Below are 27,796 nucleotides of genomic sequence, written 5' to 3'. Positions count from 1 at the left end.
CAGATGCTCTGAGCTGTTGTGCTCTATGAACTTTTAAGTAAAGACAGAGCTTTCCCTTTCCTTTAACAACCTGATGGATGCAAGTCAGCAGCATGAAGATCTTGTTTCTTTAAAATAAAAACAACAGGAGCGTTAGCAATGAAAACATAGCTTTTATTTATAGCACATTGATAAATGTGACTTGAACTTTCTAGCATGCAAACTCAGCTAACAGTCTGGAGCACCTGAAGATACAAATTTCCATCCCTAGAGTGGCTTAGAGCACACATACCGATGTCTTCAAACTGCAGTGGGACAAAATAATTCAGCTTTTTACCTTTTTTGAGTGAGTTATCAGGTTCATCTCAAGATTGAGAAGGAGGTTCAAGCATACAATTAACTTACCAGCTTAAATTAAAGCTTTAGTTTGCTGCTTTGAGGAGGATGCAATCTGGGCCCTGGGCAGTTGCTTCTCTTTTAGCAGAAATGAACACATCAAGTATGAAATTTAACCTGTTCTTATTTTTGCAAAGAAAAATGTGCTTGTGGTAACATGGTATAAATGCCACGTGCAACATAACGTGCTCACAGTTGAAGACTTTATGATCAGAAGAAAGTGGAGAAATAATGTGTAATTTTTTTCTAAATAACATTATTTAAAAGTCCTTTTTCTCTACTCTCATTAACAAGTCAGTCCTTTTTATCACAAACATTAACAGGCGATACTAAATGTAGTTTATGTACTCTATCATCTTGTTTTCTGATGCCCTGTAACTACCTTTTGGTATCTGGGGCTCTGCTGTCTGCTATCTTCTGGCTGTCCTAGTGCAGTAGTTTGAAGGAGAGATGCAACATGCTCTGCCACAGAGCCTTTGCTTTTGGCTTATTGATTAATTTCTTGGCTTCTGGGCTGTGGTGGCTGGGCTTTGACAAGTGACCAGAATTTAGGAATATTATAAATAAACTCCCGGGGAAGGAAGCAAACAGCTGATTTTATATCTCTTGTCTCCACACTGTTAAAGACACAACTCTCTGTAAAGCACCACACAAACTCTCTCATAACCTAAGACACCTCCTGCTGAGTTCATTTACTAACCTGAGTTTTTTAGCCTCTGAAGAACACATTCCTGATCTGTCATCAATTTCTCACCTGCCTCAAAGGTGATAATTTTTCTTCAAACCCTGACTGCTGGGGTTCATGTGATTGCCCATATCTCTAGGGGCTTTTCTTCAGAAAAATACATGTACCCTTTTTTCAACTGCTTGATGACAGGAAAATATGAAAGAGCAGATGGCAAAGATTCTGAGCAGAAAGAAAAAACAGGAGATGCTGCTCTCTCTGTCATGATCCTGGAGTGGGAATGAATGTAGTCTGCAGCATTTTTGATCGCCCATGAAAACAGATGTCCCAGACAACAGATTGTTGAAATAGATACAGTGAATTAGACAGAGCTGGCAGGTGAAGTGTATGTTGTTTTAAGTGTTAACATTGTTCCTGATGTAGCTGAGTTGGCACTTCATGAGTGCTGGCAAAGCCTAGACTGTGTGTAAGAAAATATCACACTCTCACCCAGAAAATGACCTATTTTGGCCAGGGAGAACAGCCCTGTCTCCATTTGTAAGCTGCACCCTCACTGTGTGCCTTGGTCATTAGCTGTTCCCTGACTACACTGACATGTTCAGGGATGCTTCCAGAGCTGGAAGCAGGGCTTGCTCGGTGTCAGGGATGTTTACCACTAGCAAGATCAGAATAGAAAATGCTGAACAGATGACATACTTTAATTTTCCACTGTTTTGTCTGTATTGTTTAGGTCTCTTCTTTTAAATACAGGAGTCAAATTATAAATGACTCTGCAGTTCCTCTCCACTCAAGTGGAAAATATGTTATTGTCTGTTTTTATGAATCCATTTAAAGCTGCTTACTCTTCAGTAGCTGCCTTCTGACTCTTTGTCCTGCTGTTATCCAGCTTTTTATTGCCCTTCTCCAAGCTCCTTCCACTCCCTTCCTCTCAGACACTGATGGGAAAGGAGGGAAGGGTGACAGAGTGGCAAAGTGAGACTGTTTGGATGATGAAAGTGGCTTCATGCTTGGGACAGGCACACATTTCCAGCCCAGCACGGATGAGAAGGGACCCTGAAGAAGGAAACCCCCGGGGTGGAAGCCCCCAGTGCTGAGACCCCTTTCAAAGGTGGTGCAGTGCCCGGCACCCTCTTACTCGTGAGAGGGGAGGCAGGGAGACTGTCCTGCAGCCAGGCAAAGCAGGGCAGGTGGCTGCTTTCATGGCTGAACCTCTCCTCCTTTCATGCTTTTTTCCCCCTGAGTGGAATTCTCTGGTGTTTCACGGGTGATCTTCTTGGCTGAGCATCCTCCCTGCTCTGCTCTGTAACCCACCAAGGCAGTGAGAAGAAATGGCTTGGGAGAGGGAATGTGGATATATCTCTATATAGACATATACATGGATACACCACCACTCCCCCATATATATTGATATATATGTATATATATGCACATACAGCCCTGGTATGTGGTATTGCATGCATGTTTGTGTGGAAGGGAAAGACAGAGAGAATGTTGCACCCAAGTGAGAGAAAATGGCAACGGGTGAACCAAAAAAGTTTGAGGTGCTCATTTCAACCGAGTAGTAACACTGATTCAGCCAAGTCCTGCAGCTCTGGAAAGTGGCATCCTAGCAGAACCCTATTATATCCCTGTATTGCTTTCAGTGTATTTGTCACTGGCTTATCAATAGTCACTTCAGGAGCAGAATGCTCTGAGGCAACATCTATGCAAAGTAACGGGAAAAAGGCAAACCCAGCGTTGTTGAATTGAAGATGTTTATCAAAAGTTCAGTACAGATTTTTATTTTGATTTTTCCAACTCCACCAACAGTTTGGAATGAAGTGGTGTAGTCTTCTTGAACAAGAAGAAAACCTTCAAATACAAATATTTTGATGCCTTTGTGTTTCGGACTGCAGCTAATACCAGAAGTTCTAAAATACTGCAGCTGTGTGAGCGGTGCTGTATTGTGTGTTTACCTAGAAGTTGTATTTCTTATGAGAAAGATATAGCCTAACTTCATATGACTTGAATTTAAACTTCTGGATGTTTATTCTGCCTTCCGTGTTTTGTTGCTTGCTCATGGGAGACAGTACAGTATATTCCAGAGAACATAAACAGGGCTTTTTTGCCCTTTGACATAGTAATTTGACTTATTTTTCCCTAAATCTATGAAGTCAATTATTCAGATTGAAACTTTCCAGTTGCTCATTATGAAGGAGTGGGAGTTGGCAAAAAATATTCAGAAAATTCATGCTGCTATTTGTGGCGCCTCTTACAAAAGAGAAGGAGAGAGAATTTGTGTATTAGTGGTTACTCTGCATGAATGTGAGTTTGTTTTTTCCCTCTGGCAATTTTGATTCCAGAGTCAAAGCTGCCTTCTGGAAAAAGATCTGTATTTTGACTTATACAAAAAAATAGAAGAAAATAATAGAAACAACCTTGCTACCTTCCCTTTCTGCCTTAGCCTCTCTGGCAGTGTTTGCACTCACAATGCCCTGGCAGTGTAGCTCTGAGTCTGGCTCTACAACACAAGATCGTTTAGTGTTGTTTTTTTTTCCTCCAAGTTCCCAGGATGTGCTGAGAGCCAAATTTTTCACCTCCAGCAGCAGAGGTCCACAACATTCTATGCCGAGGCATTTGGTTCTCCCCGCTGAGCTCTCCAGGAATATCCCATTCCGTGGATGAATGTGACAACTCCTGCAAAGACAGCCACGTCTTGAAAGCAAACAAACAACCCCTTGCCACCAACATCTGGCTTAAAAAGAAGTGCTGGTGTGTAAGAAAGTGTCATACACGTATTGCCCTGAGGGTGTCAAAAGGGCTCTCTTTGGAGCCAGAAACATCAAAGGACCAGCAGTCCCTGCTCACGCTGTGTAGTGGGGTTGGCGCTGTGCCTGCCTGGCTGGCTGAAAACCTGTGCAGTCTTTCTCCAGGGTCTGGCACGGAGCACTGGGACGCTGATCTCAGGGGTTACTGCTGCTTCTTGCGCCCGTGGGGTCGCCTGTCTGATTGTTCACTGTGTCTCTCAGGGCACTGCTTGCTTGCTCAGTCTCCTTCGGGTCCCAAGTTTGGGAAAAAGGATGCCTCTGACCCGGATTTAAGATGTCGCCCTGTTTTAGTCAAGCACTTCTTTGTTTTTTGTGAGTTTTTTTATTCTCTCCTGTAAAAAAAAAAAAAAAAAAAGAGAGAGAGAGGTTGAAGAGCCCTGAAATTATTAAGCTGTCTCCTACACTTACTTCATTTTGAGGTAAGAACTTCTATCTCAGTCAGAGCAGTTTTTAGCTGCTTTGAGCAAGTGCTTTCTCAGGCGCACCTGGTATTGCCTCTCTGAGCAGAGGAGAGCCTCAGATGTGTGTTTGCTGGGGCGGGTGTGTAGGGGGAGCAGATTTGTATCTGTCGAGGGGAAGCGAAATGTCTCGCTTTGAGGCTACAAAGGGGCTGGGGTGTGTGTGAGGGAGGGACCAGGAACCTTGTTTTGTTGCTGCAGCTCAGGAGTGGAAGGACTCGGTGGGCATGGATGGTGTGGTTGCTGTCAGACCAGCAAGCACGGCCCCCCCACTATTCCCTCAGAGCATGGGAACAGATCCGTGTAAAAAGTGTGTTCAAGCCAATTCATAACCAGGTCTTGGAAACACTGCAATGTCTCCTGGAAATTGGTTACTTTGAACAAGGAGAAAAAGGTTGAAGAAAAGGAATAGAAAAAAATAAACTTGGCCTTAGTGATATCAATCTGATCCAAGAGACAAGGAGGACGGAGATTTCTGGCAGAAGAAGACAACCTGTGTTGTGGCAATGGGGTACAGGTTGTGCAGTGCTGGAGGGGAGCAAATGCAGGGAGCACGTCCCTCCTCCTGTGTCCTGCCCTTTGGCAGGAGAAACTAAACCAGAAAAATCACAGGTGATCTGCCAGGCAAGCGGCTCCCGAGGAGCTCCCAAAATGGCCTGGCTGGCCTGAGACTGGTTTCATGCAGCATGCAGGGAAAGCTGCTCCCTGTGGGAAACGAGGGGGGGATTTTCTGAGGCTTCACCGGGATGCAGCAGCCGGGTGTTGGAGCAGGAAAACACATTTGGTTTTCAGAGGGTATGGCATCTGATTTGTATGGTCCACACTGAAACACAGATCTGGTCCCTCCTGATCAAAGCACAGCATATCTAGAATACAAAAGACAAGCATAAATCATGTAATATCTATAGTGTCGTACAATGTTTACAGAGAGAAGCATGTGGTTAACAAAACCTGACAAGAGGACAATTAGTGGTCAGGATGGAAAGCTGTAACATAGAATTGAGCCAGTCATGTAGGTGAAAGGAATGTGGTTTTTCTGTCTGCAAAGGATAATAAAGTAGTAATTCTCTACTTAACTATGGCTATAAAGCTATTATTAAAACCAACCTGGAGAGTGTCTAGTGTGCAATGCCCAGGGGAGCAGCAAGCATAAAAGTGTCCTTGGCTGATGTCAGGACTCCATGTTTTCTGTTCCTCTCTGGACTATCCTGACCAGCACTGAGAACGGCATTAAACTGCAAGTTCAATCACTTTTTTGTGCTTAGAAGTCCTATTTTGTCTAACTTTTTAAAGCACAGAATAATTTTTAAAATAGGACAAGCACTGAACAGTCTGTAGGTAACTATAGAAAATAATTCGATGACATCACTTGGTTTTCTATCATTTTTCACCATTAAGATTGTCTGCATAAAATGCACCTTCTTGGCCTTCTGACAAGAACTCGGGAAGTTTGTGCATCAGTTGTGTGAGTAGGATCATTCTGATTTCAACATATGGTTATCACCTCAGTGCTATAGGTTTTGATTCCCATGTGACCTAATAACGTTATAAAGTATATTTTAAAATAAAGGCAGGCATGGTTTTTCAGAAGCTGCTAGGGTTCTACTCTTTTGACTTAATTAATGGCTGCATTTGGCACTTGAGGAACTTGAGAAAAACAGCTGTGAGAGTAATGCCAAATTCTCTGTAACATTGCAAGCCGCATGTGGAACCGACTTCTTTCACTTTTACACTTCTGCCCAATAATAAAAATAAAATACCATTCCTGACTGAAAACAATTATATTGAGTTTGCTTTATCAGTTGTAAAGTGAGTAATTATTGAACAAAATGACTATAAATTATTTCCATGAAAATGCTGATGCCATCAGACACCATCGAGCCAGAATAAGCACAAAACATTTCTGTGGAAATTAGTAGAGTCAGTCAGGGTTTCAGGAAGTCAGGAGTTCACATGTTGACCCGCATGTCTTAATAACTTTATTTAGAGCTTTGGTCATTGATTTCAACACTGATGCATAACTTCCTGGATGATAAAATTTAAGCTGTCCATATGCCAGTAGGACTTGGTCTTTCTGAGCCTGCAAAAGGAGAATATGTTCCTGATTAGAAGCGAGTCTGTATGCAAAGAGAGAAATGTACTCCCTTCACTAGTATTGCAGTAATCTGCTAAAATAGATTCAAATGGTAGAGTTTATTTTGGTTTTAAGATATAATTTACTGACGCTTCATAAAAAAATGAAAGTACAACTGACTTAAAAACGTGATTTTTTAAAAATCTTAATGATACAGTTGTACCTTGAATTACAAATTGGTTGTGCATAAATTCTACATTGGGTTATTGTGCAGATAGCATAATCAGCTGCATAATTTAATCTCTTAAAAGCTGCAGAAACACTGATCTCTGAGCAGCCTGTCTAGAGGGTATTTCTATGTTGTAGTCAGGTGAGAATTTTAAGTGAAGCAGACTGTTCAGTGTGATACTTTATTTAGTTTTACCCAGGTTATAAATAGCACCATAAAACTGTCATCCAATTTCTCCTTCTGAGGAGTACATAATAGTTTTGCATAGATTTGCTAAGCATTATAATACTGCTGGAAATGTGGTAGGGAAAAGAAAAGAAATACTGCTTCCTTGTTGGTGAACTGTGTCTTAAAACCATGGGGTTTGGATCATCAGTTGTTAGCATGTTAATAAAATAACTGAACAGACACTTTCTCTGTCCCTGCTGGTCAGACTTTTTCTCTTTTGGGACTTTAACTATTCTGATCATAAACTCATGAGACTGAGATATGTAAGTGGAGGGGGACAGGGCTTTTAGCAGGGAAATTTGGTTTGTGAGGGCTTAGGCAATAATTTGGCAAAATAAAATTATCTAAGGTCTACGCAGTTTTATTATTTCTCTGTTTAAATTTTATTCTTTTTTTTTCCAGCATATGAAATTAAATTTATCTTTTTAATTTAAAAAATGTTTGCTCTATAGCTCTACCTACATCTCTGTGTATGTATTTAATTAGATAAAAACCCACTATGTGACAGCATTCTAGAAATTTCAGGTGACTGCATGGAATCTGTTAGGTAATTAATTTTTTTGTCATGTCCAAGCAGAACATTGACTGACAGGACAAACATACTGTGAATTTTCATCCGTCGTGTTTTGTGAATCAGTTTTACATTCTCAGCAGTATCTAGTAGAGCAGGTTACAAAGCCAAAATTCTCTTGCTTAATGCACATGGTCTTTTCCCTTAGACCTTTGTGGTTTGTGCATGTCCTGTGCCCTTCTTCAGAGAAAATGTTTGGAGAGTTAAGTAGATATATTTGGTCCTGTGCAATGAGCTGAACCATCTGGTCCTTCCCGACTTTTTTGCCCTGTAGTAAATCATTCTAATGTAGCTCTTGCAATGGACTTGGAGTAAACCATTGCTAATTTTCGTTGATAAAATAAAAATGCAACTTTGGGATGTATTTCTAGAAAAATAATGCTGTTTAAATTGAAGGGTTGGGAGGCAACTGATTTTTTTGCTGACCCGTGGTGTGTAGGCACCTGAAAATGAATTGCAGGAGAACAAACTGACAAGTTACTCTAAAAGCAGGGTTAGAATACAATGAATCTAAAGAGTAATGAAAAGTTTTATTTTCCAGAAAAAAATACTGTAGCATCATACTCACCAAACTTCAGTTTGTCACAGTATTAGAAAAACACATTTGCATCTACCTTTTAATTATTGACTATCACTCCCTGTTTCTTGTGCGTCCTTGAAGGTGGATGTGTGTCTGGGGCTAAACCTATTCTTACTAAATGGACTGTGCTCTCTTCTCTTGAAATCAATGGTGTGGAGAATGAATTCACCCCACTACTAAATCTGGTCTTTAGTAGGAAGAGAGCCAGGACATTTATTTACACTCACTTGTGTTTATTCCTCCGTTTGGATGCGATAAACCTCAATATAACCCTCTTGAGTGCTGTCAGTTTGAATAGCTCTACTTTTTTTGCCTGTAAAAAACGGGGCAACTTCTCCCAACAGCTTTCAAGGAGGTAGATTGAAATAATTAATGCACATCTAATGGCTAATTTTATGGGATGACACTTTGCTTAATGGGATTAATTCCAGGCTTGCATATACATGAAACTCCTGGAGGCACAAATGAGGCACCCTGAAGTAATATTTGTCCCTAGTACCTTCCCTCCTCCCCTTTATCATATTAGGAATACACACAAAGTCCAGATGTGAATGAATTATGGATTAATCAAAGCTAATCTCAGAAAAGTATTTGTGTTGAGGGAGGACAGTGTTTTGCTCTATACAAGCCCATGGGCAGCCCAGTTTTTGTGTTACGTGTTTTTAGGGAGTACAAAACACAATAAATGGTTCTGTGGCGAGAAGAAATTGTAACAGATAGAAGAAAGATTTTTCATAGAGAGTACACAGCAAGAATAAATGAAATGCTAAGGATCCTTTTCACATTTAGGAGAAAATTTATTTTCTGTGGGCATTTGATCACTCGGCAATTTTTCACACAATCCAACAGTTCTGTGACTGCGCTTTCCAACACTGTGCTTTGAATAAAGCTTACCTAAGCTCCCACTGCTATGAAAAATGGAACTCATATAAATTTCCTTTGCATTCTAACTCCATCTCAGCCACACATAGAAAGAAAACAAACACAGTTTCCACGCAGCCTTTTTATCTCCCTGCACATCTCAGAGGCTTCCCAATACGGCTTTTTGTGGGGAGAGAGGGGGTGTTTAAAGTAAACATAATTTCAGAATTTTCATCCATTTTAGAAGCAGCATTAAATACCTTAAAAGGAACATGTTTTATGAGATTGACAAGCAATTCGATGAGTGCAGGGATGGTGCAGTGCATGATGCTACACTTACAAAGTTAGTCTGAGTGAGAAAAATCAGAGACAACATAATACACCATCTTAAGTGGCTGCTTCAGGTAGGTGCTCTAAAACTTGAAGATATGAACAGAATTGTTCTCTAAACTATATCTGGTAAGTGGCTGGGAGCTACTTGTCTACATTAAGATGTGAAGAATAAATACAAGGAATTCTGAATCCTCTGAAATAGCTATGACATTCCTCCAGGGAAACAAAACTAAACTAAATCCAGTCATAAGCAACAAAGTGGGACTTCTGTGTGCACAGTTTCTGGAGAATAATTTAATGAAAAATGCAGAAGAAAAAACAACAGGATAAAATTAGTGCTGTGGATGAAATTAGTTTAAATCATTTGTGATAGCCCATGAGTTTCCAAGTTTCCAGTAGTATTGTATACTACATATACTGTGTATATATTGATCACTGGAATTAACTTGTTAAATTTTAATATTAGTTGCATGCAGTGTAAATATGAGTAAATCAGAATTGTTTCGTCTCAGTTGCAAACACTGACATAGGATGGTTTGAACTCATATTGCAAATATACAGGAAATTTTCTTCCTGTTGAGAGATTGGGGTCTTTTTTCTTGTTTGGTTTTTTTTTTTTTGTTTGGTTTTTTTTTTCCCCACAAGTCTGACTCCATGGAGAAACAATTAAGAAGGTACTAGCTTCTAGAATCTGAGGTTTTGAGAGCACTTTGATACTTTTGACAGTTAACAGGTGAAATAAAGGTATTGCATAAAGTCATCAATGATAAGGAAATTCTTTCCTCCTATTTCCCCCACCCCACACAGGAATGTATTGCTTTTTAACAACCTTTAATTTAGTCAAAATCTATATATACACCCTTCCTATTTGCCATTTCCTACCTATGTATGAGAAGGTATGTTTCAGAATATAGCTTTTTTGTCCCCCTGCCTTATCCTGTAATGTCATCTGAGATGGTTTTCTAAAACTGAGTGTAAACCCTCCGGTGGCTTGTAATAAAATGCAGTGATGGAGGTGTGCCAGACACAGTTTTATCACTTGACAGAGGAGCACAGGCCTCAGCAGTGAGGTGTTAATGGGGACAAATAAAGCCATGTCCCTGTGCCCCACTTGCAGGTCCATGATCGAAGCCTGTTCTCTTTAGCGGTGTTTTACTCTGCTGTAAAATTTTAGCTGTGTAACTGCTACATGCTGTGAAAATGTGAACGCTCCCAAACCAGAGGAAGAACATTTTGGAGGTGGAAGAAGCAATTCTTTCTTTTCCCAAGTGGAAATCATGAGTTAAACTCGTGGAGTTAGAGTTTGTTCTGAGACCCTTCGCCGAAGGACTCCGTCGAGGACCCAGAGAAGGTTTGTTGTGATATTCCCATTTTGTGATAGGTCGCCCATCGGGGCCTGTGAAATGCTCCATGTTCAGAGTGGAATATTCCCCCAAATTCTTACCATTGTGGCCAAGCTTTGGTGAGCAACGCTGCAAACAGAATATGCAGGGAATCAATACCAAACCAAACCCTTAACCAACCTTTCTCTTCCCTCAGTACGTAACTGCTGTTGCACAGGGGTTTTTTTTTTGTCTGTGCATCTTCTACCAGAGGCACGACATGACATGCACAGCTCTCCACTAAGTGGGTCAGCAGCAGGGTTCTGCTCCTAAACCTCTGCCTCCCTGATGTGTGTAGCTACTACAAGGTTTAGAGCCCCAGCCGTTGGGGCCGGTATAACCTCCTTCCTGCTTCATAACCTGAGGCTGCCACTGCCTCTGTAGATGATTTAACTATTTCTCTACTCGACACCCAGCTTCACTAATAATTTCTTCACCCTCAGAAGCCCTCTTGCAAGTGGGTGTCTGTGCAGGGACTGCAACAGAAACACCTTGAGGCTTTGCAGGTCTTAGGACAGGCAGCTCCCACTTGTCCTGCTGGATGAACTGATGTAAATCTTGCAGCCTTTCCATAGCTTTTCATGTGTCTGTCTTCCTTAAGATTCAGTCAAGATATTTATCTGCTGAAAAACATTAGATGAGGAATAGGTTGCAATCCTCGGATGACACTGGTTTCGAAAAATGTTCCTATAAGGCTTAACCTAAAAAAGAGGATGGCTTTCAGCATTGGGGTTTGGTGCCCTTTCTGACTCTGGCTCTTTTGGCACCAGTTAGATTTGGTGCTATCAGCAAGTTTAGGTGGGAATTGATCCTGGAGAAAGGAAAGGAAAGCTGGTTCCATTCCAGGAGGGTTAGCTGTCATGAGTGTACAGTCATGGCTTTCACCATCCATCAGGGATAGTTCCTGTAATTGTCCCAGCTTTGATCCATGTTGGCTGCAAGGGAAGGAATTGCTCATGGGCTGACTCTTCCCTGTAAATAGCCTTGTAGCTGCAATTCTCCCTCCAGCACTCCAGCACCTCCACCCTTAGCTTGCATTGTTGTGATGGATATTTTACCTTTCTCCTCTGCCTGCAGTGAATCAAGGGAGTGGCAATTCAGCTCAATCTGAGACAAAACAGCCCTGTTAAGGCTCTTGTTGGGTTTGTGCATCTCTACACTTAGTTTGACAAGAGCTGTGAAATCAAAGTAGTCCCTCCCTTCACTGACACTGAGACAAGAAGAAAACACACTGATACGTCTGGCAGACTCGGAATATTTTGTGCAGGGATATTTCTACTACTTTACTACCCATTAGAAAGCCAATTAGAAAGCCATTTCCCCCCAATAATGATAGACAGCATAAGCTTAATGACTTTTGGAAGTCTGAAACTGGGATGAAAGGGTGTGGGGTTGCCTTATAAATCTCCTGGTCGGGAATTGTTCTTCACTTTATCAGTGTATTTGATTACTGGGGCCATTGGCAGTGAGGTAGTTGCAAGCTGTTTAGCATAACCCTATTTTCCACTGCTGTCTGTAAAAGTCTGACTTAAAAGTGCTAATTGAAAGTGCTTAGACAAACGTCTGCCACTGCCTGTGAAGTGCTCACTGAACAGAGAAACACATCTGATTGTGATCAACAGCATCTCGTGTCCGACTTAGTGTCTCTTCAGCCTTGCAGCGTGTAGTCTCTCTGGGATTCCCAGTGAGATCTGTGGGCTGAATTGTTCTAAGTAGTCCTCCATCACATGCATTGGGTTGTAGAAGCTAAACATGAAAAGGCCACCCGGTAGTAAATCAGTCTGGGGTGAGTTACTGCTGTGAGACACACTTGGCAGGGGAAGGGAAGGGCTAAGTTGACCTAGAAACAACCATTTGAATAATAACTCTTGCCTTTTTGTACACTTAACACCAGACTGGATTAGACAACAGAAAATTTACAGCAGGGAACACCTTTTGTATTAACTAGATTAAACTTTTGCTATCCCTGATGAAGATGGGTTTGTAAAAGCACATGTGTCTGATCTAACACCCCTCCAAAAGCTGGCAGAGCTGCACAGGTGGCATCTGTCACCCAAGCTTGGTGATACCCAGGTCCTGCAGTCGCCCTGCACATGGTTTGCTGTCTCTAGGAGGCAACAGCAGGTTTGCTTCAGGAAAGCCCTCTGCACCAAGTTCTTGCTAAACTGAGAAGTGAAAGCAGTTGCTTATTCTGAGAATGACTGACTGTTTTGATGAAGGAAGGAGTCCCCTTCCAGAGATGAGCAAGGCACTCCCCTCCTTTCTGATTCTGAGGAGGCTCTGGAAGGATTTGGAGGGTAAAAAATTGCCTTATTTAATTATATACTCAAAGTTAATCTTCTTCATCTTCAGGTTCAAAAGGTAGATCATTTATTGTTGTTTTCTGCACACATTGATTCCTCTTCCCACAAATCAAACAGCTGTTGGAGATATACCTGTCTTGTTCCTGTTACAGTACCCCAGACTTTATTTATTGGAGTCTTTATTCCATGATGTGCTAGAAAACCATAGAATCATAGAATAGTTTCGGTTGGAAGGGACCGTAAAGATCACCTAGTTCTAACCACCCTGCCACAGGCAGGGACACCAATATTTGGTCCTTTGTGGCATTATAATATTTTCCTTTTTTTAAATCTGTTTCTTCCCAAATAAACCAGAAGGAAACTTGGATTATTTAAATTTTGTAGTAGCACCTCCCCAAAAGGGATCCTAGTAGGAGTATGAAGGGCTCACAAGAATCCTAAAGCATCTTAACTTGACTTTCCATAGTGCTAACATTCATTGGTGTAAAAAAGTGGAAGCTAATGACCCAGAACATAAAAAAATGTCATCATTCAGGCTGCCTGACATCTGGTATTGTAACCTGATTCCCAATCATATCAGCAGCTTCCTCCTTGGATTTAAATCTGAGGACAACAAACGCTAATTCTGAATTTCATGGGCACGAGCTCTGCTTTGGGCCACGTTGTGTTTCATAAATATGTGATGGGGTATTGATGACGAATACAAGAGTTTTCCTCAGCACTAAAGGAACTGGTGGCGAGGGGAAAAAAACCCCAAAACCTCTCCAGCAGTGTAAATAGTTTTTAGCTTTTTTTTGAAAAAGCAAGTGGCTGGACATTTTTTCAGGCAGCAAGTTCAATGCCATTTTGCTGTGGTGGAGTTGTTGTATCTTCCTGCTGCATTTCCTTGGGTGTCTTGGTTTTGCAGATATGGTAGTGGAGAAGTTTTAAGCTCAAAGTCTTATTTGACCCTGTAATCTTAATATAATTTAATGATCAGCAGAACTATCTTTTGTCCCTGCATGAAGTGAGGAGCCTCCTGACTCCACACACTGGGTTTGATGCAAGGGACACCTTTCCATTCACTTATTTCTCATGACTATCACGGACATCAGAGCTGTTAATACACCATGCCTGGTGTAATCCAGGTTTTTTCTTCCCTCAGTTGTTTTTGCTCAGATTTTTCCATCAGCGTGCCCAAACAATGGTGGAGGAGCCTCTTCCTTCCGCGAGTGAAGGAGGATTTGGCCTCTGCTTCTCCAGTCTTGGAGTGTCCCAGTTTTGTTTGTTATTTATATCTACAAGTAAAAAACCATAGAAATATATAAATAAACCCCAGGATAGCTACATTCCTTATGAACAGGATTATCTTCCAAATTTTAGATGTCTAACTTTCAGACATTTGGGCTGGGCTGTCTGATGGTGGCATCAGAGAAATGCTGCCTGCTTTGCCCTGGCATGTAGCTGTGGGAGCTCTTGGTTGTTGGGAGAAGGCACTGCAGGATCTGCCTTTGAATGAAACCACAGCTGCATCAATAAATTTCTTGTGCTGGGATTGGTTTTCACGGGCTTTACTGAGAAACTCAGTTTTGGGGAAGATAAAACGCTTCATTTATAGCCATGTTACTGAATTTTGGTAACCCCTAAAAGTAAAACTCTTAAATGAATCACTTAATGAGGGCCATGGGAGAGAGAAAATTTTATGGTGGACAGATTTAATCTGGATTTACAAGTAGCTCAGCTTTTACGGTCTGTATTTCTTAAACTATTACCAGGAACCATGGTCTAACTCAATCCAGATGCGCACTAAAAACGTCAGAAGAGGAAAATCCTATTAAAAAGGAATGTGCTGGCATGTTTCAAGGGTCCAGGCCATGTTTCAGTGATTCACTTCGGGGTGAACCCCACGCACTGAGCCAGCAGTGAGGGGCAGCTTTGGTGTGCAGCCTCCCTGCCTGCACGTGGAGGAGCAGCGTGGATGTGCCTGGATGGGGGTGTTGGGACTCCCCAGCTCTGTCCCGGTCTGGAGCAGGGGGCTGCCGGCAGTGCAGGCAGGCAGCAGGTGGGCAGGTGGCTGGAGACAAACCCAGGGCCACGTGCAGGAAGGCTGTTGCTGGGCCTGAGCTGGGGGGCTGAAGCTGCTCTCTGAAACCACAGCGCCGGGCGAGCTGCCACCGAGGGCTCTCGAGGCGAGCGCCCGCAGCACGGCCTCCCTCCCTGGCCCCAGGGCTTCCTCTCCTTCGGCTCATAGGGCTGCTGCTGGGGTCTTGCTGGAGGGTTTTTTCTTACCTTCTTGTCAGCAGCACTCGGTCTGAATGACCTTTTCTTTTCTCCCCACCCCGCTGTACTTTAAAAAGTAGAAGGCCGCAGAGAGTTGTTGCAGAGGTGCTGGCAGAGCTGCTTTAGAGGTGCGAGTATGGAGCAGGATGAGGGAGATGCCAGCCTGGGGTCCAGATATGTGAGTGCAGGGACCTAAAGTGGCAGCAGAGAGTGCCTGGGCACAGGGGAGAGCAGGGTTACATTGCTGGGTGGGAGCAGAGAAGAGGAGGGGAGCAGAAGTCCAAGCTTTGGAAGGAGGAAATGTTGGGAAGAAACTTCTCAGCAGCAGAAGCACAGCTCGTGAAGGAATTCCAGATGTACTGGCAGGCAATTGGGATTGAGAAGGGCTGGCAACCTGGTCATGAAATGCAGCTCCACTTATTGACTCCATCTCCTTTCCTGCCATCTCATCTGCCACGGCTCTGCATATCCCTACGCAGGCTGTGTCAGCTCTCTGAACAAAGCTTTCCAGAGCTTCTCCTGCACAGACTCCTAAAAAAAAAAAAAAAAAAGTAATTACCAAATGCTGTAAGTTTAAGTTGCATAAGTTTATTTCTGTTTGTCCTTAACATCCACATGGTCTCCCAGGTCTCCCAGTAAATGTCATCCCTGCCATGTAACAGGCACTATAACTGTGCAGCTCCTTGCAGAGGAGCACGTGGCGAGCAAGAGTAAATGCAACCTTTCTAATAATTTTTCCTTCCCCCTTGACCAAGTGACCTCATCTTTGAGCCCTTGTGTGTTTGTTCACCTGGGAATCAACTTGTGCCTCTGCTGCTTTCAGATATCAGGAGACAGAGATGCTGTTTGACTGAGGTACTTTTAAGCAGTAATTTGTCATCATTTCCCATGCAAGGTTCCCATTCCTTTCCAGCCTGTGACCTGACACAAGCCCTGTTCTGTGCCTATATTTAGACATCTTGCTTTAAAACCCTTCTGCATTTCACCGGACTGCTGAAATTTGGACTGGTAAAACACTGATATGTTACTATTGGAAAGATGCTGTGCAACTTCCAGTAGGCACTGGGTAATCTGTGAGGTTAAAAAAGTGAAATGTTTATGATTTGTGCTTTGCTCTGTGTGAGGCATCTGAGTGTGACTGCTCCCTCCAGCCTGGCAGGTTTGGCTCTGCCCAGCTCCAATCCCTTGCAGTGCTGCAGCCTTGGCCTCAGCCCCTCAAGCCACGGCTTAGGGCTGATGAGAGACAGAACATACATTTTGGTGGTGCCTAAGAGACCTGTTTGTGCATGTTGTGCAAATACTGGATAAGCAGTAACCTCTCCTCTAGCTATTTAAAAACCCAAACTGGTCCTGTTTACATGAATGGATGTTCACTGCTTTAACTGCTACTTGTTCACTATGCTTCCTATCTCTCTTAGACCTTTGTTTCAACAGGCTTTGTATCTTCTGTCTTTTTCTCTCTCACTTTCTACTCCAGAAACCTGTTTCAAAGTTTATTGTTTAGAAAGTGCTCTGTACTTTTCTTTCTTCCTTTTTTTTTTTTTCTTTTAAAGAATGCAGAAGTTAAACATATTAAGGAAAGAAATGACATGAACTAACAGATAGGGCGAGGGGAAGTAGCTTCAAGTTGTGCCAGGGAAGATTCAGGTTGGATATTAGGAAAAATTTCTTCACTGAAAGGGTGGTTAAGCATTGGAACAGGTTCCCAAGGGAGGAGGAACCATCCCTGGAAGTGTTCTGGACACATCCAGCTCAAGGCCAGGGAACACTGGGCAGACTGCTGCACTATGGAAAAGCAGCTGAATTACTGCTAGAAACAAATTGCCTCTGGGTGCTGCAGAGCTGTATTCCCTAATGCTGAATTTTACCTACCAAGTCAAATGCAATTCAGACTGATTTTATGTCGAACCAACTCTGGTGTAAAATATTGCCCTGTGAAGAAAAACTCTGGGAAGTTCACCTCAGCTTGTTTGTTGGTTTAACATACAATGTTGGGCAAATAACTTAATCTCTCTGTCTTTATTTGTCCCATGTATGTGAAATTCTATAATCCTGAAGAAATGTGGTGAAGGTTATTGTTTACAAAGTGCTACAAACTATATTTTTTAAATAATAGAAAAAGAGGTGGGGAGAAGAGAAACTATCTAGGAATTTAATCCTATTTCCATGGATTTGTTTTAAAAAAATGAATGTGAACTCCTAGTTAATACAAGCAAACTTGAGCAGTGCAACAGGCCACCACCACTAACTATATCTCTGCTAAGGAGACTTTCCTCGTGGTGGTGTGTGTGTGTGACACCTGAATGTCACCTGTAAATTCCCTCTAAAGGAGCCATCAGGGTGACCCGAAGGGCTGGGGAGAAATCCCAGCCTGTGGAATGGAGCACTGGAGTAACTCAGCACTGGGTAGTTCAACTACCCTCCATCACCTGTGGTTAATAAGAATTGCCACGCTTTGTTCACCTTAGGAAGGAGATGAATCACACCTGTTCTTTTCAATTTATCTTCATCAAAGGGCTTCACAGGCTATTGATCATTTTTGTCTTTCTCTTTTTAACTCCCTTGAATTTTTTGCAAAAAGCACGACTCAGATTAATTACTAAGTAATTTTATTTTTTTTTTTAATAACAGCTTTTCCTTTTGGGGACGGACCCTGAGCTGCATATTGGATCTATAGTTAGTTAGGCTTTGATTTTTTTAACTATACTTTGTGAATTTGCTACGTGTTTACAAACTGATACAGGGGCAGTTTCATCAGTTTTAGCTGCTAAAACCCAACAGTGTTACTGTTTTGACATATAAATATATGCAACATGGACGAGTAAATGAACATCAAGATCTCAATTAGGGTAGTAGGAGATCTAAATAAAGCAGAGTAGTGATTTCAGCCTGAGTCTCCCACTGAATACAATAGTGTCAATCTCTCTTTACATTTAACACAAATCTTTTTTCCTAAGAAGCTCTTCCCTAAAACTTTTTTCCAAACAGATGTGTTTTCTCACACACACTCAAGAGTTAGTTGATAAAGGAATCCCCAAGCAGTAATGAATCCCTGCAGGAGATTCTTTTCAGAAATACAAAAGAAACCAGAAAATAGATGCTCTGTGTGAGGCTTTCTTGCAGTAACTGCAGTGTTAGCAATCCTTGGTCTAACTCACCCTGTTTAGAGAGAGGGTTGGACTTCCCGTGGTCCTTTTCTACCTGATTAATCCCGGGATTCTTATATTCTGAATTCCATCTCCTTTGCAAAGGGACATTTGCCCTCATATTGGTTACTTTTTCAAGTAGAGCTATGCAGCACTACCACATTCATGCCTTCAAGCACCCAGTGGTACCAACGGCCTTGTTTGTTGATGTATCTGATGTTTTTGTACAGATGCTACATCGGTTCTTGGACTGACAGATCCCAGACTCTGCTACTTACTGGATGGATTCCTCTTCCTCTACGCAGTCGTCATGACAGCACTGTTTGTGAAAGCCAAGGTCAGTCTGACCAAACACAGACGGCTCTGCTGGTGCAAACTAGTTGGGCTGGTCTGGAAAGTGGGAGTGGAGAGCAAGCAAGTCTCTTAGAATGAGACATTTTTACTATTTTATTTTCTCTCTCCCTTTTTTTTTTTGTTTTGTTTTTTTTTGTTTGTTTGTTTTGATTTGGTTTTTTGGTGTTGTTTTTTTTTTTTTTTTTTTTTTTTTTTAACTTTCCTCTGTTTCTGGTGTCCACTTGAGCAACCTGGGGAAAGCTCTTTCCAAAGGTTCATGAACGGAGAGGAAGAGTATATGAGAGTGTTTTGATGCTACAGTTATAGATGCCATCAGAGGTTCTGGATATTGTTCTTGGAAATGCCTGATCAAGCACGATGTGGATATTTTCTGCTGCTTTGTCACTGAAAAGGGATATACAGAAAGTTCAGGATAGATGACAAGCTTGTGAAGGATGTATTAAAATGTCTCAATAATTCAGACATCTTTGATGGTATGAGCATGATGATGCAGATGATATAACCCAAACAACCACGGGAGAGGAGTTTGTAATTGCCACAAACACGATTCTACGCCCGAATATAAACACAGCTAGAGAATTACTTTTAATAAAAATTTAACACGTGATAATAACTCAAGAAGGCTAAAGCAACACAGAATGTAGTTGGATGGGTTTTATAGAAAAGACTAGAACACAGAGTAGCTGCTCTCAGCCCCTTTTTACCATAAATAGTGTGAGCAGCTGAACCAGAGTAGTTACAGAAGGGAAATCCTTTACCCACTAGTTAGTCACCACTCATGCCACTGCGGTGGCACCACAGGTGCTGCTCCTGAGGGGAGCACAGCAGAACACCAGGAACTTTGCAGGCAGCACTTTTGCTGGAGGACTTGGGTGCCAGGAGCGCTTATGCTCGGCAGCAACCCCAGATACCCAATTTTCCTTAACACAGGCTGCAGCCATGATTTTATAGCCTGGGGGAGCTACTTTTGATGGCACAGGACCGTGGCAGGAACAGAATGGAGATACAAAATCTGAGGGGGGGAGTGCAGGGAACAAACCCAGGTGTCTTGAGCTGCGAACTGGTGTTATGTGCAAGTAAAATGACTTGACTGCTGAGAGCAACCTGGTGTGGGGATAAAAGTGCCAGTGCAGCAGTGGCTTGTACTGCCTGTAGCCCCATCAGTGCCATAGGGTTGCCCTGTTTCTGATGAGAGTAACTTGTAGGAGAGAGGGAATGAAAGGACTGAAGGGAGCCACTGTCTCTCTGCTCATGGTTTGGTCTCTCTTCCAGCTTAGACAGGCCTCTGAACCACAGCTGAGACCAGGCCAGGATGACACATACAATGTAAGTAACTGCTGGTCTTCGTTTCTAAATCTGTTACCCAGATAGACCTTTTTGGGCACTTATAAAATAGTGAGTTGCCTGTAGGTTAGAAAAACTTTGGATGATCCAGTTAAAGAGTAGGCTATACAAGAAGAAAGATAAAACCTCACAGGGGCAGTTTCTACTGTCACCAATCTGGCCAGATGGTAGATGGTTATTTGGGCTGTATGTTCCTGACTTGAAAGAGGACAGAGCTAAGATCCTGCCTGTCTTTCCTAATTAAATTGCTCACTCATGGCAGCATTAAACTCTAGCTAGTTTTGCTATGTCTAGTTGTCTTTTGATTTTAATTTTTTTTTTCTCAGGCTTTTGGCCATAGCCACATCCTGCTGAGAGTTCTGTTTAACTGTGTAATGTATGAACACCAATGCAATATTTTTCAGTTTAAGTGTAGCCTGTCACCTTTTCAGTAGCACTCTGTCAGCTGTGTTATGCTGACCTGAAATCCCTCCTTTGCCCTGCTCTAAGGTAACCGTTCCCAGCTGAGAATTGTGTTGGCCATAAAATTCCTGCAGCTTCTTGATGCAGATTTAGATGAACTGCTCTGCAAGAAAAACAAAGCTCAGGGATCTTCACTCTCCAGTGGCAGAGAACGCAGGAAAGTCAGTCCCTCCTCCTCACAATCTCTGATTTTCAACTCATTTTTACTTAAGAAAGGTTCTTGATGCAGCAGCTTGTAGTTTTGTGCTGCACAGACCACTGTTTGTCATTTCCATTGCTTAGTTGTAGATATTTTTATTGACAGTTGCAATAAGGAGTAAAATTAATTTCTAGCTCAGTTACAGTACTTGTGAACCAAGCTGGGTTCCCTTTCTTTCCTGTGTTAAGTCGAGATCTATTACCTCGTTATCACGTCCACGATAACGAGCTTCTTGCTTTCTTGTTTCAGAAGCTGACTCGTGGGCACCGAGACGACTACGACGTTCTGGGGGCGAAGCGAGGTGCAGACCCTGAGCTGGGCGGGAGACACCAGGTAACCTCCGCCCACACGTGCCCCTTCTTCCCTCTAATCTGGTGCCTTCCATCTCGCGTGTAACCGCGGCTCAGACGCGCAGGCACAAGTGCCTTCCTGGAGAGGGAACGACACGATCCGCGTCGTAACTGGGGAGTTGGCAGCGCGGGGGGAGAGGAGCAAACCTCCCCCTGCCCTTTGGTCTCTGCCCCCCCCCGGCACTTTGCTGAGAGCTTTTGCAGCCAGCCGGGGTAGGAAGTGACACCCAGCCCGGGGCGGATGCGGAGCAGGCGAGGCAGCAGTGGGTGTTCCACCGGAGCTCGCTGCATGTGCTGCTGCCAAACAAGCGCCCACAAAGTGGAGCAGCGGCCCAAACAATCGTTTCTGCTGCAGAGCCCGTCACTTTCAAAGGAAAAGGGAGGGAAAAACCTCCTGCATCAGCGTGTAAGGGCTTGCCCGCAGGTGACAGCGGCAGGGACTGAGCAGAGAAGAACTAAGTTTTACCAATTATTAAAAGGAAATCAGTTTTCCAGAGAACAAGTTGCCCGAAGAGAGCCTTGTGGGGGGAGTACAAGATGAGCTGTGATGGGCAGGGCAAGTCCACAGAGCCGTGGCTGTGCCATGGAGCAAATGCACAGGCACGTACAAAGCGGAGGGGGATGCTGGTGGTGCAGCTTGTGGGCAACATTCTTCTTTTGTTTTACAGCAGAGAAGAAAGAATCCCCAGGAAACTGTCTACAGTGTGAGTAGAGAGCGCTGGAGGGGTGGCTGGAAAAGGGAGTTTCTGTTTCATGGGAAACCTTTTCCCCCTCTACCCAGTTTCAGCTTTGGTTCAAATTTAACAGCTGCTTTCAAAGACTTCTCCTCTTACACAACAAATCCCCCCCAAGCCTTTTTTTTTTTTTTTTGGCTAGAAAATTTCTGCTCTCTTCTCTGTGATAAGAGAAAAACACTGACTGTCTGGGGAGATGTGGAAAAGAATTTGGATCACGACACCTGCTTATCCCTTCATGGTAGCCATTAGTGACTAACGAAGCTTTATCCCATGTCATCAGTGCTGCAGTATTTTATGTGCTTGTTCTCCAGCCTCTGTGACTGCTCTCTGGCAAAGGCCAAGTGCCAGTGCATCTAAGAGTGGCTGCTTAGGAACCTCTTAGGAAGCTCTTTAATTGATTTGACTTTAGCTAGATGTGGTGGTCTGTGCTCCAAAGGGTTGATACATTAATGTTAATGACCATGTCTTAACTCGGGTCTTTCTGGGTGTTCTTGCTGAGAAATGAGCTTGTTTCCAAGGCTGGCCTCCATCATTATTGAGTCAAACACTAATCACAGCTGGTTTGTAAGTGTTTGGGAACTGCTTCCCCAGATGGAGGAAGAAAGGAAGAGATCCTTTTTCTTAATCTTCACCCTGCAGTGTTAAGAATTCCCTTTTCTCTGGGCCTGAGCCTCATGGTCGGGTTTGTCTCCTGAACAAATGCTGCTTAAAGCTTTACTTTGGGGAGCTTTGGTTGTAGTGTCTGGCACTCATTTAGATAAATGACTTGGCTGAGAGCAGAGATATATTCAGGTGTTTGGAGATGAGGTGGTATTGATATGCTACACAGATTTCATCACATACAGCATCTATTTACATGCACATCAGACAAGTTGCACTGCTATCCCTTCTTCTCTGGAACAGACTGAAGTTTTGAAGGCAAAGCAGCCCCAGAAGCAGAAGCTTGGAGTGTGGTCACCCAGGGGCTGGCTTGGCTTTTCTAGAAACAAGCTGACTCTTTCCCCCCTCTCTGCTTGCAGGCACTGCAGAAGGACAAGATGGGTGAGGCATACAGTGAAATCGGAATGAAGGGAGAGGTGAGTTTTACTTTCCTTTCTGGTGAAATTTTTCCCAGTATGAAAAATCCTTCATTGCTACTCCCTTACGGAGCAGCCCCTTGCATGAGGCAGTGTCCTTGCTGCACAGCATTTACAGGCACAGCTGGGAGCTGTTTCCTGTAGTAACCAGTTCAGTGCAGCAGCAGGACAGACACGTAGCTCTGGTCTTAGAGAAGCCAGAAACCCAGGTGGAGATCAGGCAGCTTTGTCCCACTGGCATTACAAACACCAGGCGCCCTGGATAACGTCAGCAGAAAACATTCCAACTTTTGGACAGAAAACTCTGCTGGCTGCCCTGGCTGAGCGGGCAGAGGGCCTGAGATGGGTGAGGAGTAGCTGAAGGAGTGTCTGTTGTCAAGTGCTGCAATGTCTGTGGCCCAGCAACTCACAGCAGCTGAGCAGGTTCCTCCAGAGCAATTTGGAGCTGGAGGTTCACCGTTCCCCCCCCTGGGCTGCGGAGCCTGGATGGCATTACAGACACAGGAAACCATGTGTGAGCTCCTCCTTGGGCCTGCCTTCAGATAAGGAATGGGGGACACATTCTCATTCCCCCAGCTCCCCTGCTCCCCTCTCAAACATTTAGGAAGGTACACACCAGTCGTATCTCCAGCTACAGCAAATGGACAAACTGCTCTGTGCACAAACTGCTGGGGGAGGGGAGCTTGTGTTGAAAACAAACCATCTGGGGACACTTGTTTATGGCAACATGAAAAATTGCTCTGACCTACAGAGGTTCTATATTATGTCAAAATGTCATATATATATATATATAACCTTTCATTTCCTCCTGAAACATGAAAAAAGGGGCATTTCAAAGCAAAGTTTAGTGCTGAGAAATGCTGAAGTAACACTGACATTTAATCCCCTCCCCTTTTATGTTCTGATGCCCCTTTGCCATAGTCAAGCTCTGTTCATGAGCTATTGGTCTATAAAGTTGCACTGTGTTTTTATGAATGTTTCTGTTCCTGGAGGGATGAGAACACCAAAACCCCTGTCCCATTCTAGATATATGATCATTTAAGAGGTTGCTGCAATTGTAACTGTAGCAGGCACTACTCCTTGCCACATGTTTTTGATAGTCTAATACTAAATAGTCAGTGTCTACAGGAATGCCTCCAAATCTCTATACATCCAATTAATCAAAGGAATAGCAGCACTGTAACAGTATGACAGGAAAATATGTCAGCAAACCAAAATAATTTCCTTTTACTTCCAATCCTATTATCTCCTTCAGAGCCCTTGCAGGATGTCTGGGCTGGTCCAGACTTAGCAGGTGTTTTCCCTTTTGTGAAGAGCAGGTCCAGGCCAAGCACAGCTGTCAACCCTCAGTACAGGACAGGGGAAGTCAGGGGGTTCTTTATTTTTGCATGATAAGGAAAAACGCCCATTAATCTGTGCTTGTTTTTCTTTCCCAAAGCAGCAGAGGCGGCGAGGCAAAGGCAATGAAGGTGTCTACCAGGTAGGCAACACGTCCAGCAGCTGCTCCCCTCATCTGTCTTCATGGGTTAATTGTAGCCTGTGGTTACATATCCAACTGCACTGTCAGTGGGATGTGATGGAACAGAGCTTTCAAAGCATCTTTCTGAGGGCAGTTACTGAGATTCAGGGCGAAGACCACACTGATGGCACTTTGATAAGTGGCTGCACATTCCAGATACACCTCCTGCCTGGTAGGAACCATTTCCATGGCCCTACATCTTGGAGAAGCACGTTTTGACTGTGGCAGACGATGCAGAGTTCTGCCTCCAAACTGTTTATTGCTTAAATGGAAACCTTCAGGTTGCCAAGCAGCTGTTGTAACTCAAGGCATCAGTGGTTCAGGGCCCCTCACTATAGCACAGAGCACAGGCTGCTCAGCACCTCCAGTCCCTTGGTGCACTGGGGGGGTTCAGTGTTGCACACACCTGACAAAGGACAAGGAGTCCCTCAGTGAGGCCTTAGCTGGGTCACCATGTATAACTGTTCCAAAATGCATTTTACTTTCTGTAGAAGCCTGTACATTGCCACTGACGCCTCAAAATGACAAAAATACAATGCATATAAAAAAGTTCTTCAGGTTGCAGCACATGCCAGGGAGCTTTCCTGTAACATGGTGATTCTGTAGCTAAAGGCACCTTTCTTCAAGCCCAGCTCTACTGAGATATCACAGGAGCCTGATAAGCAGCACCAACCTCCCAGTGTTCTCAGTACACCACTAAATATTCATAGCAGGGAAGTGAAGGGTAGCTGGAAGTTTTACAAGCAGGCACCAGGTGTCTCACTAGATCCTCTCTGTTGGAAGCCCCAGTTCTCTCTGCTCTGGAAGGCTCCTGGGCTGACCTGCAACTCTGCTACATCTTCTACTGCCTTGCTCTTGGAGCAGCTGTTCCCATGGCTGCCACAGGGATCTGTAACACACAGGTCACAGCTGACTCACCAGAGCAGGCTGGCAGGCAAAGGATTCCTGGAGTGGCAGGAGGGACCATGAGGGGATGCTTCCCCGGGTTCACAGCCATCTGAAGCTCTGCTGCCAACTTACTTACCTAGAGCTGCATCTGACTTCCTTTCCAAATCAAAGAGAAGCCCAGAGAACAAAGTTCATGATTTGATGTCTTCATTTTGTTACCCTACTTCACTCTAGCATCAGTTAGGTCTTAATAACATGCGAATAAAATGCACTCTAAAGATCTTCATAACCAGTTAGGATGAGCTCCTGTAGTCATATGTTCATAAGAGTTATTCAAAATGTACCTTGCCTTTAGGCAAGTGATAGGTAGCTATTGGCACTGTACAAAATCTGTGGAATCACTCATTTTCTCTGCAGGGGAAAAAAAAATTAGAATTATGCTACGGAGCCCCTGCTGCCCTGTGGCTGGCCAGTCAGCACTGAGGCAAATTTTAGGGAGAACTCGTCTCTCACCTGTTTTTCTCTTTTTTAGGGACTCAGTGCAGCCACCAAGGACACTTACGATGCTCTTCAAATGCAGGCTTTGCCCCCCCGCTAAGTTCTAGCCACAGAGGTGATGGGCAAGAAGGAGAGATGCCCACAGGCTCTGGGGGGGAGAGGAGGAGAAGCCTTTTTCATCCCACACAAGCACTGTGTGTTTTCTCCGTGCAATAACCTGCTTTGGTTGGTGCACAGAGGGAGCGTGTCTGGAGTTGTCCAGTCCCTTCTCCCTTTCCTCCTGAATCATGCAACTGCAAGCTTTTGCTATTAAAATGTACATATCTGTAAAGTTGTTTCCAGTAGTAGTGGTTATTAGGCTGATTTTCTTTTTTTTTTTTTTGGTAAGGTTTGTGTTGTGGGACCAGACCACACCTTCTAACAAACACAGCTGTTTTCACAGCTCTTCCTTGCCTTGCAGGGGTATCACGACATGTAACTATTGTTTCATTGCATTTAAACAACTTGTAAAGATAGGGCTGTAGTTATTTCCTGTGGTATTTATCTTAAGACTGACACTTTTTGCTTTTAATTTGCCTTTAAAAAACTGCTTCAGTTTTTAAAAAACTGCTCCAGATTACTTTTTTTCCCCTTTAATTGTAAAAAGTCACGTGATGTTAGTGCAGTGCAGGACAGAGGCTGACTGGCAACATTTCAACATGAAGAAATGAGCACCGAGCTCCCAGAAAAGATCAAGCAATGGCACTGCCACTCAGCCAGCACTTGGAGCTAAATATGAGCCAGGTAATCTGCATGAGAGACTTCTCAAAAGGCAGATGATGATGCCCCTGTTACAATGAAAACAAGGAGAATGGACTCCCATATATCACTTCTGGGCAACAGAAACTGTATAAAAGCCAACGTAAATCCAGTTTCCAAACCAGTCTATCATCAGGTTACCTCTAAAAGATGCAGGTGTGATTCCAAAGAGGTTCTAGGTCAATAATGCAATGTGCTTTTGATGAATTAATAAAGGCAGTGGCAGCCCTGTGTGTGCAGGGAACAGCTGTGAGAAGGGCCTGAGCTCGTGACCTGCCACGTTCAGCCCGGCTGAACCGACCTGCACCCAGCAGCATCGTCTCCCAGGGAGGCTGAAGAGGACAATATTCCAACAGGAGCTTCTAAACACATCCTGAGCAGTGGGATGGAGTTTTGGTAAAATGCCCCAAGCCCAGTTATAAGAGGGGCACTCACCTCCTGCTGCTGCAGCCTCAGTTTTGCCTGTGACTTAAAAGGCTGCACAATGACACCTGCAAGAACTCAGCAAGGACAAAAACAGCCCAGCAAAACAAACCCTGTTTTACCTCGGGTCAGGAGCTGACCAGCTCATTCTGTCAGTCTTACAGAAGAAGCAGAGCTAAAGCAAGACTGTGGGAACAAAAGTTCTGCCCGGATGAAGTCATGTCTTCTTTTCAGGGACTGGGTGGGTTAGCAGCAGAAAAACTTGTTGAAGTTGCTGCTATGCAAGCGACAAGGTTGTTTTACATCTTCAGCTGTAAAACTGTACCTGCAGTAGGTGCTTGTAGCTTTTAAAGAATATTTCCAATAAATTAGAGCAAAAAAAAAGTAAACTGAGAGATGGTAACGAATGTTTCTTGGGGGGAAAAAAAAAATTCCTTGATCCCTTACTGTTCTTCTGCAATGACAAAAAAAATCTGAGAGAAGTGGGTGATACCTCAGCCACCTGACCTGAAAATTACAGTAAAGTTACTACTACAAAACACCAATGCAAGAACAAACAGTACTGAAAACAGCTTTCTCTTTTTAAATAATCACAACTGTATCTGCAAGATGTAGAAATCACAAGTTTTGGCAGCCATAAAATACCAACGACTTAACAATAGGAATGAAATTCTCTAGGGAAAAAAAACATCACCTTTATGCTCTTTATATATATATATAAAAATGGGTATCTTGACTCAAAAGCATCCAACGCTTGTTTTAGGGACACTCACCGTAGGTGTGAGCTGAGTCTCCTCTTTGCCTTCAAGAAGCAACTGGAGATGTTTCTGCTTTTAGGAGAGGAGCTGATAAACAGA

At 43.4% G+C, this 27,796-nt stretch overlaps 1 protein-coding gene and 1 long non-coding RNA gene across 6 annotated transcripts in view; one reads left to right on the top strand and one right to left on the bottom strand.

The window, feature by feature from the left end:
• Positions 1–27,441, top strand: part of CD247 (CD247 molecule) — a 51,436-nt gene extending 23,995 nt beyond the window's left edge. For 2 of the 5 annotated variants that reach the window (XM_051780086.1, XM_051780088.1), the window contains exons 2-7: positions 18,522–18,628; positions 19,918–19,971; positions 20,900–20,983; positions 21,669–21,704; positions 22,757–22,813; positions 24,252–25,207. In XM_051780086.1, coding sequence (XP_051636046.1) covers positions 18,522–18,628; positions 19,918–19,971; positions 20,900–20,983; positions 21,669–21,704; positions 22,757–22,813; positions 24,252–24,551 — 638 coding nt within the window. In that variant the 3' untranslated portion in view covers positions 24,552–25,207. Of the gene's footprint in view, positions 1–18,521; positions 18,629–19,917; positions 19,972–20,899; positions 20,984–21,668; positions 21,705–22,756; positions 22,814–24,251; positions 25,208–25,752 lie in introns of those variants that run through there. The other 3 variants (XM_051780090.1, XM_051780089.1, XM_051780087.1) reach the window with 3 other exon arrangements.
• Positions 13,361–27,729, bottom strand: LOC127467767 (uncharacterized). Its single transcript, XR_007903283.1, has 3 exons — positions 27,713–27,729; positions 15,155–15,676; positions 13,361–14,163 (listed from the first exon to the last, which is right to left on the bottom strand). It is a non-coding gene; the product is annotated as an uncharacterized LOC127467767 (long non-coding RNA).
• Positions 27,730–27,796: the final 67 nt, after the last annotated feature.

Source organism: Manacus candei, unplaced genomic scaffold (genome assembly GCF_025592945.1).
Source record: "Manacus candei isolate 608988 ecotype Guabito, Panama unplaced genomic scaffold, ASM2559294v1 h1tg000014l, whole genome shotgun sequence".
NCBI classification, from domain to species: Eukaryota; Metazoa; Chordata; class Aves; order Passeriformes; family Pipridae; genus Manacus; species Manacus candei.
This window is presented reverse-complemented; position numbering and strand designations above follow the sequence as displayed.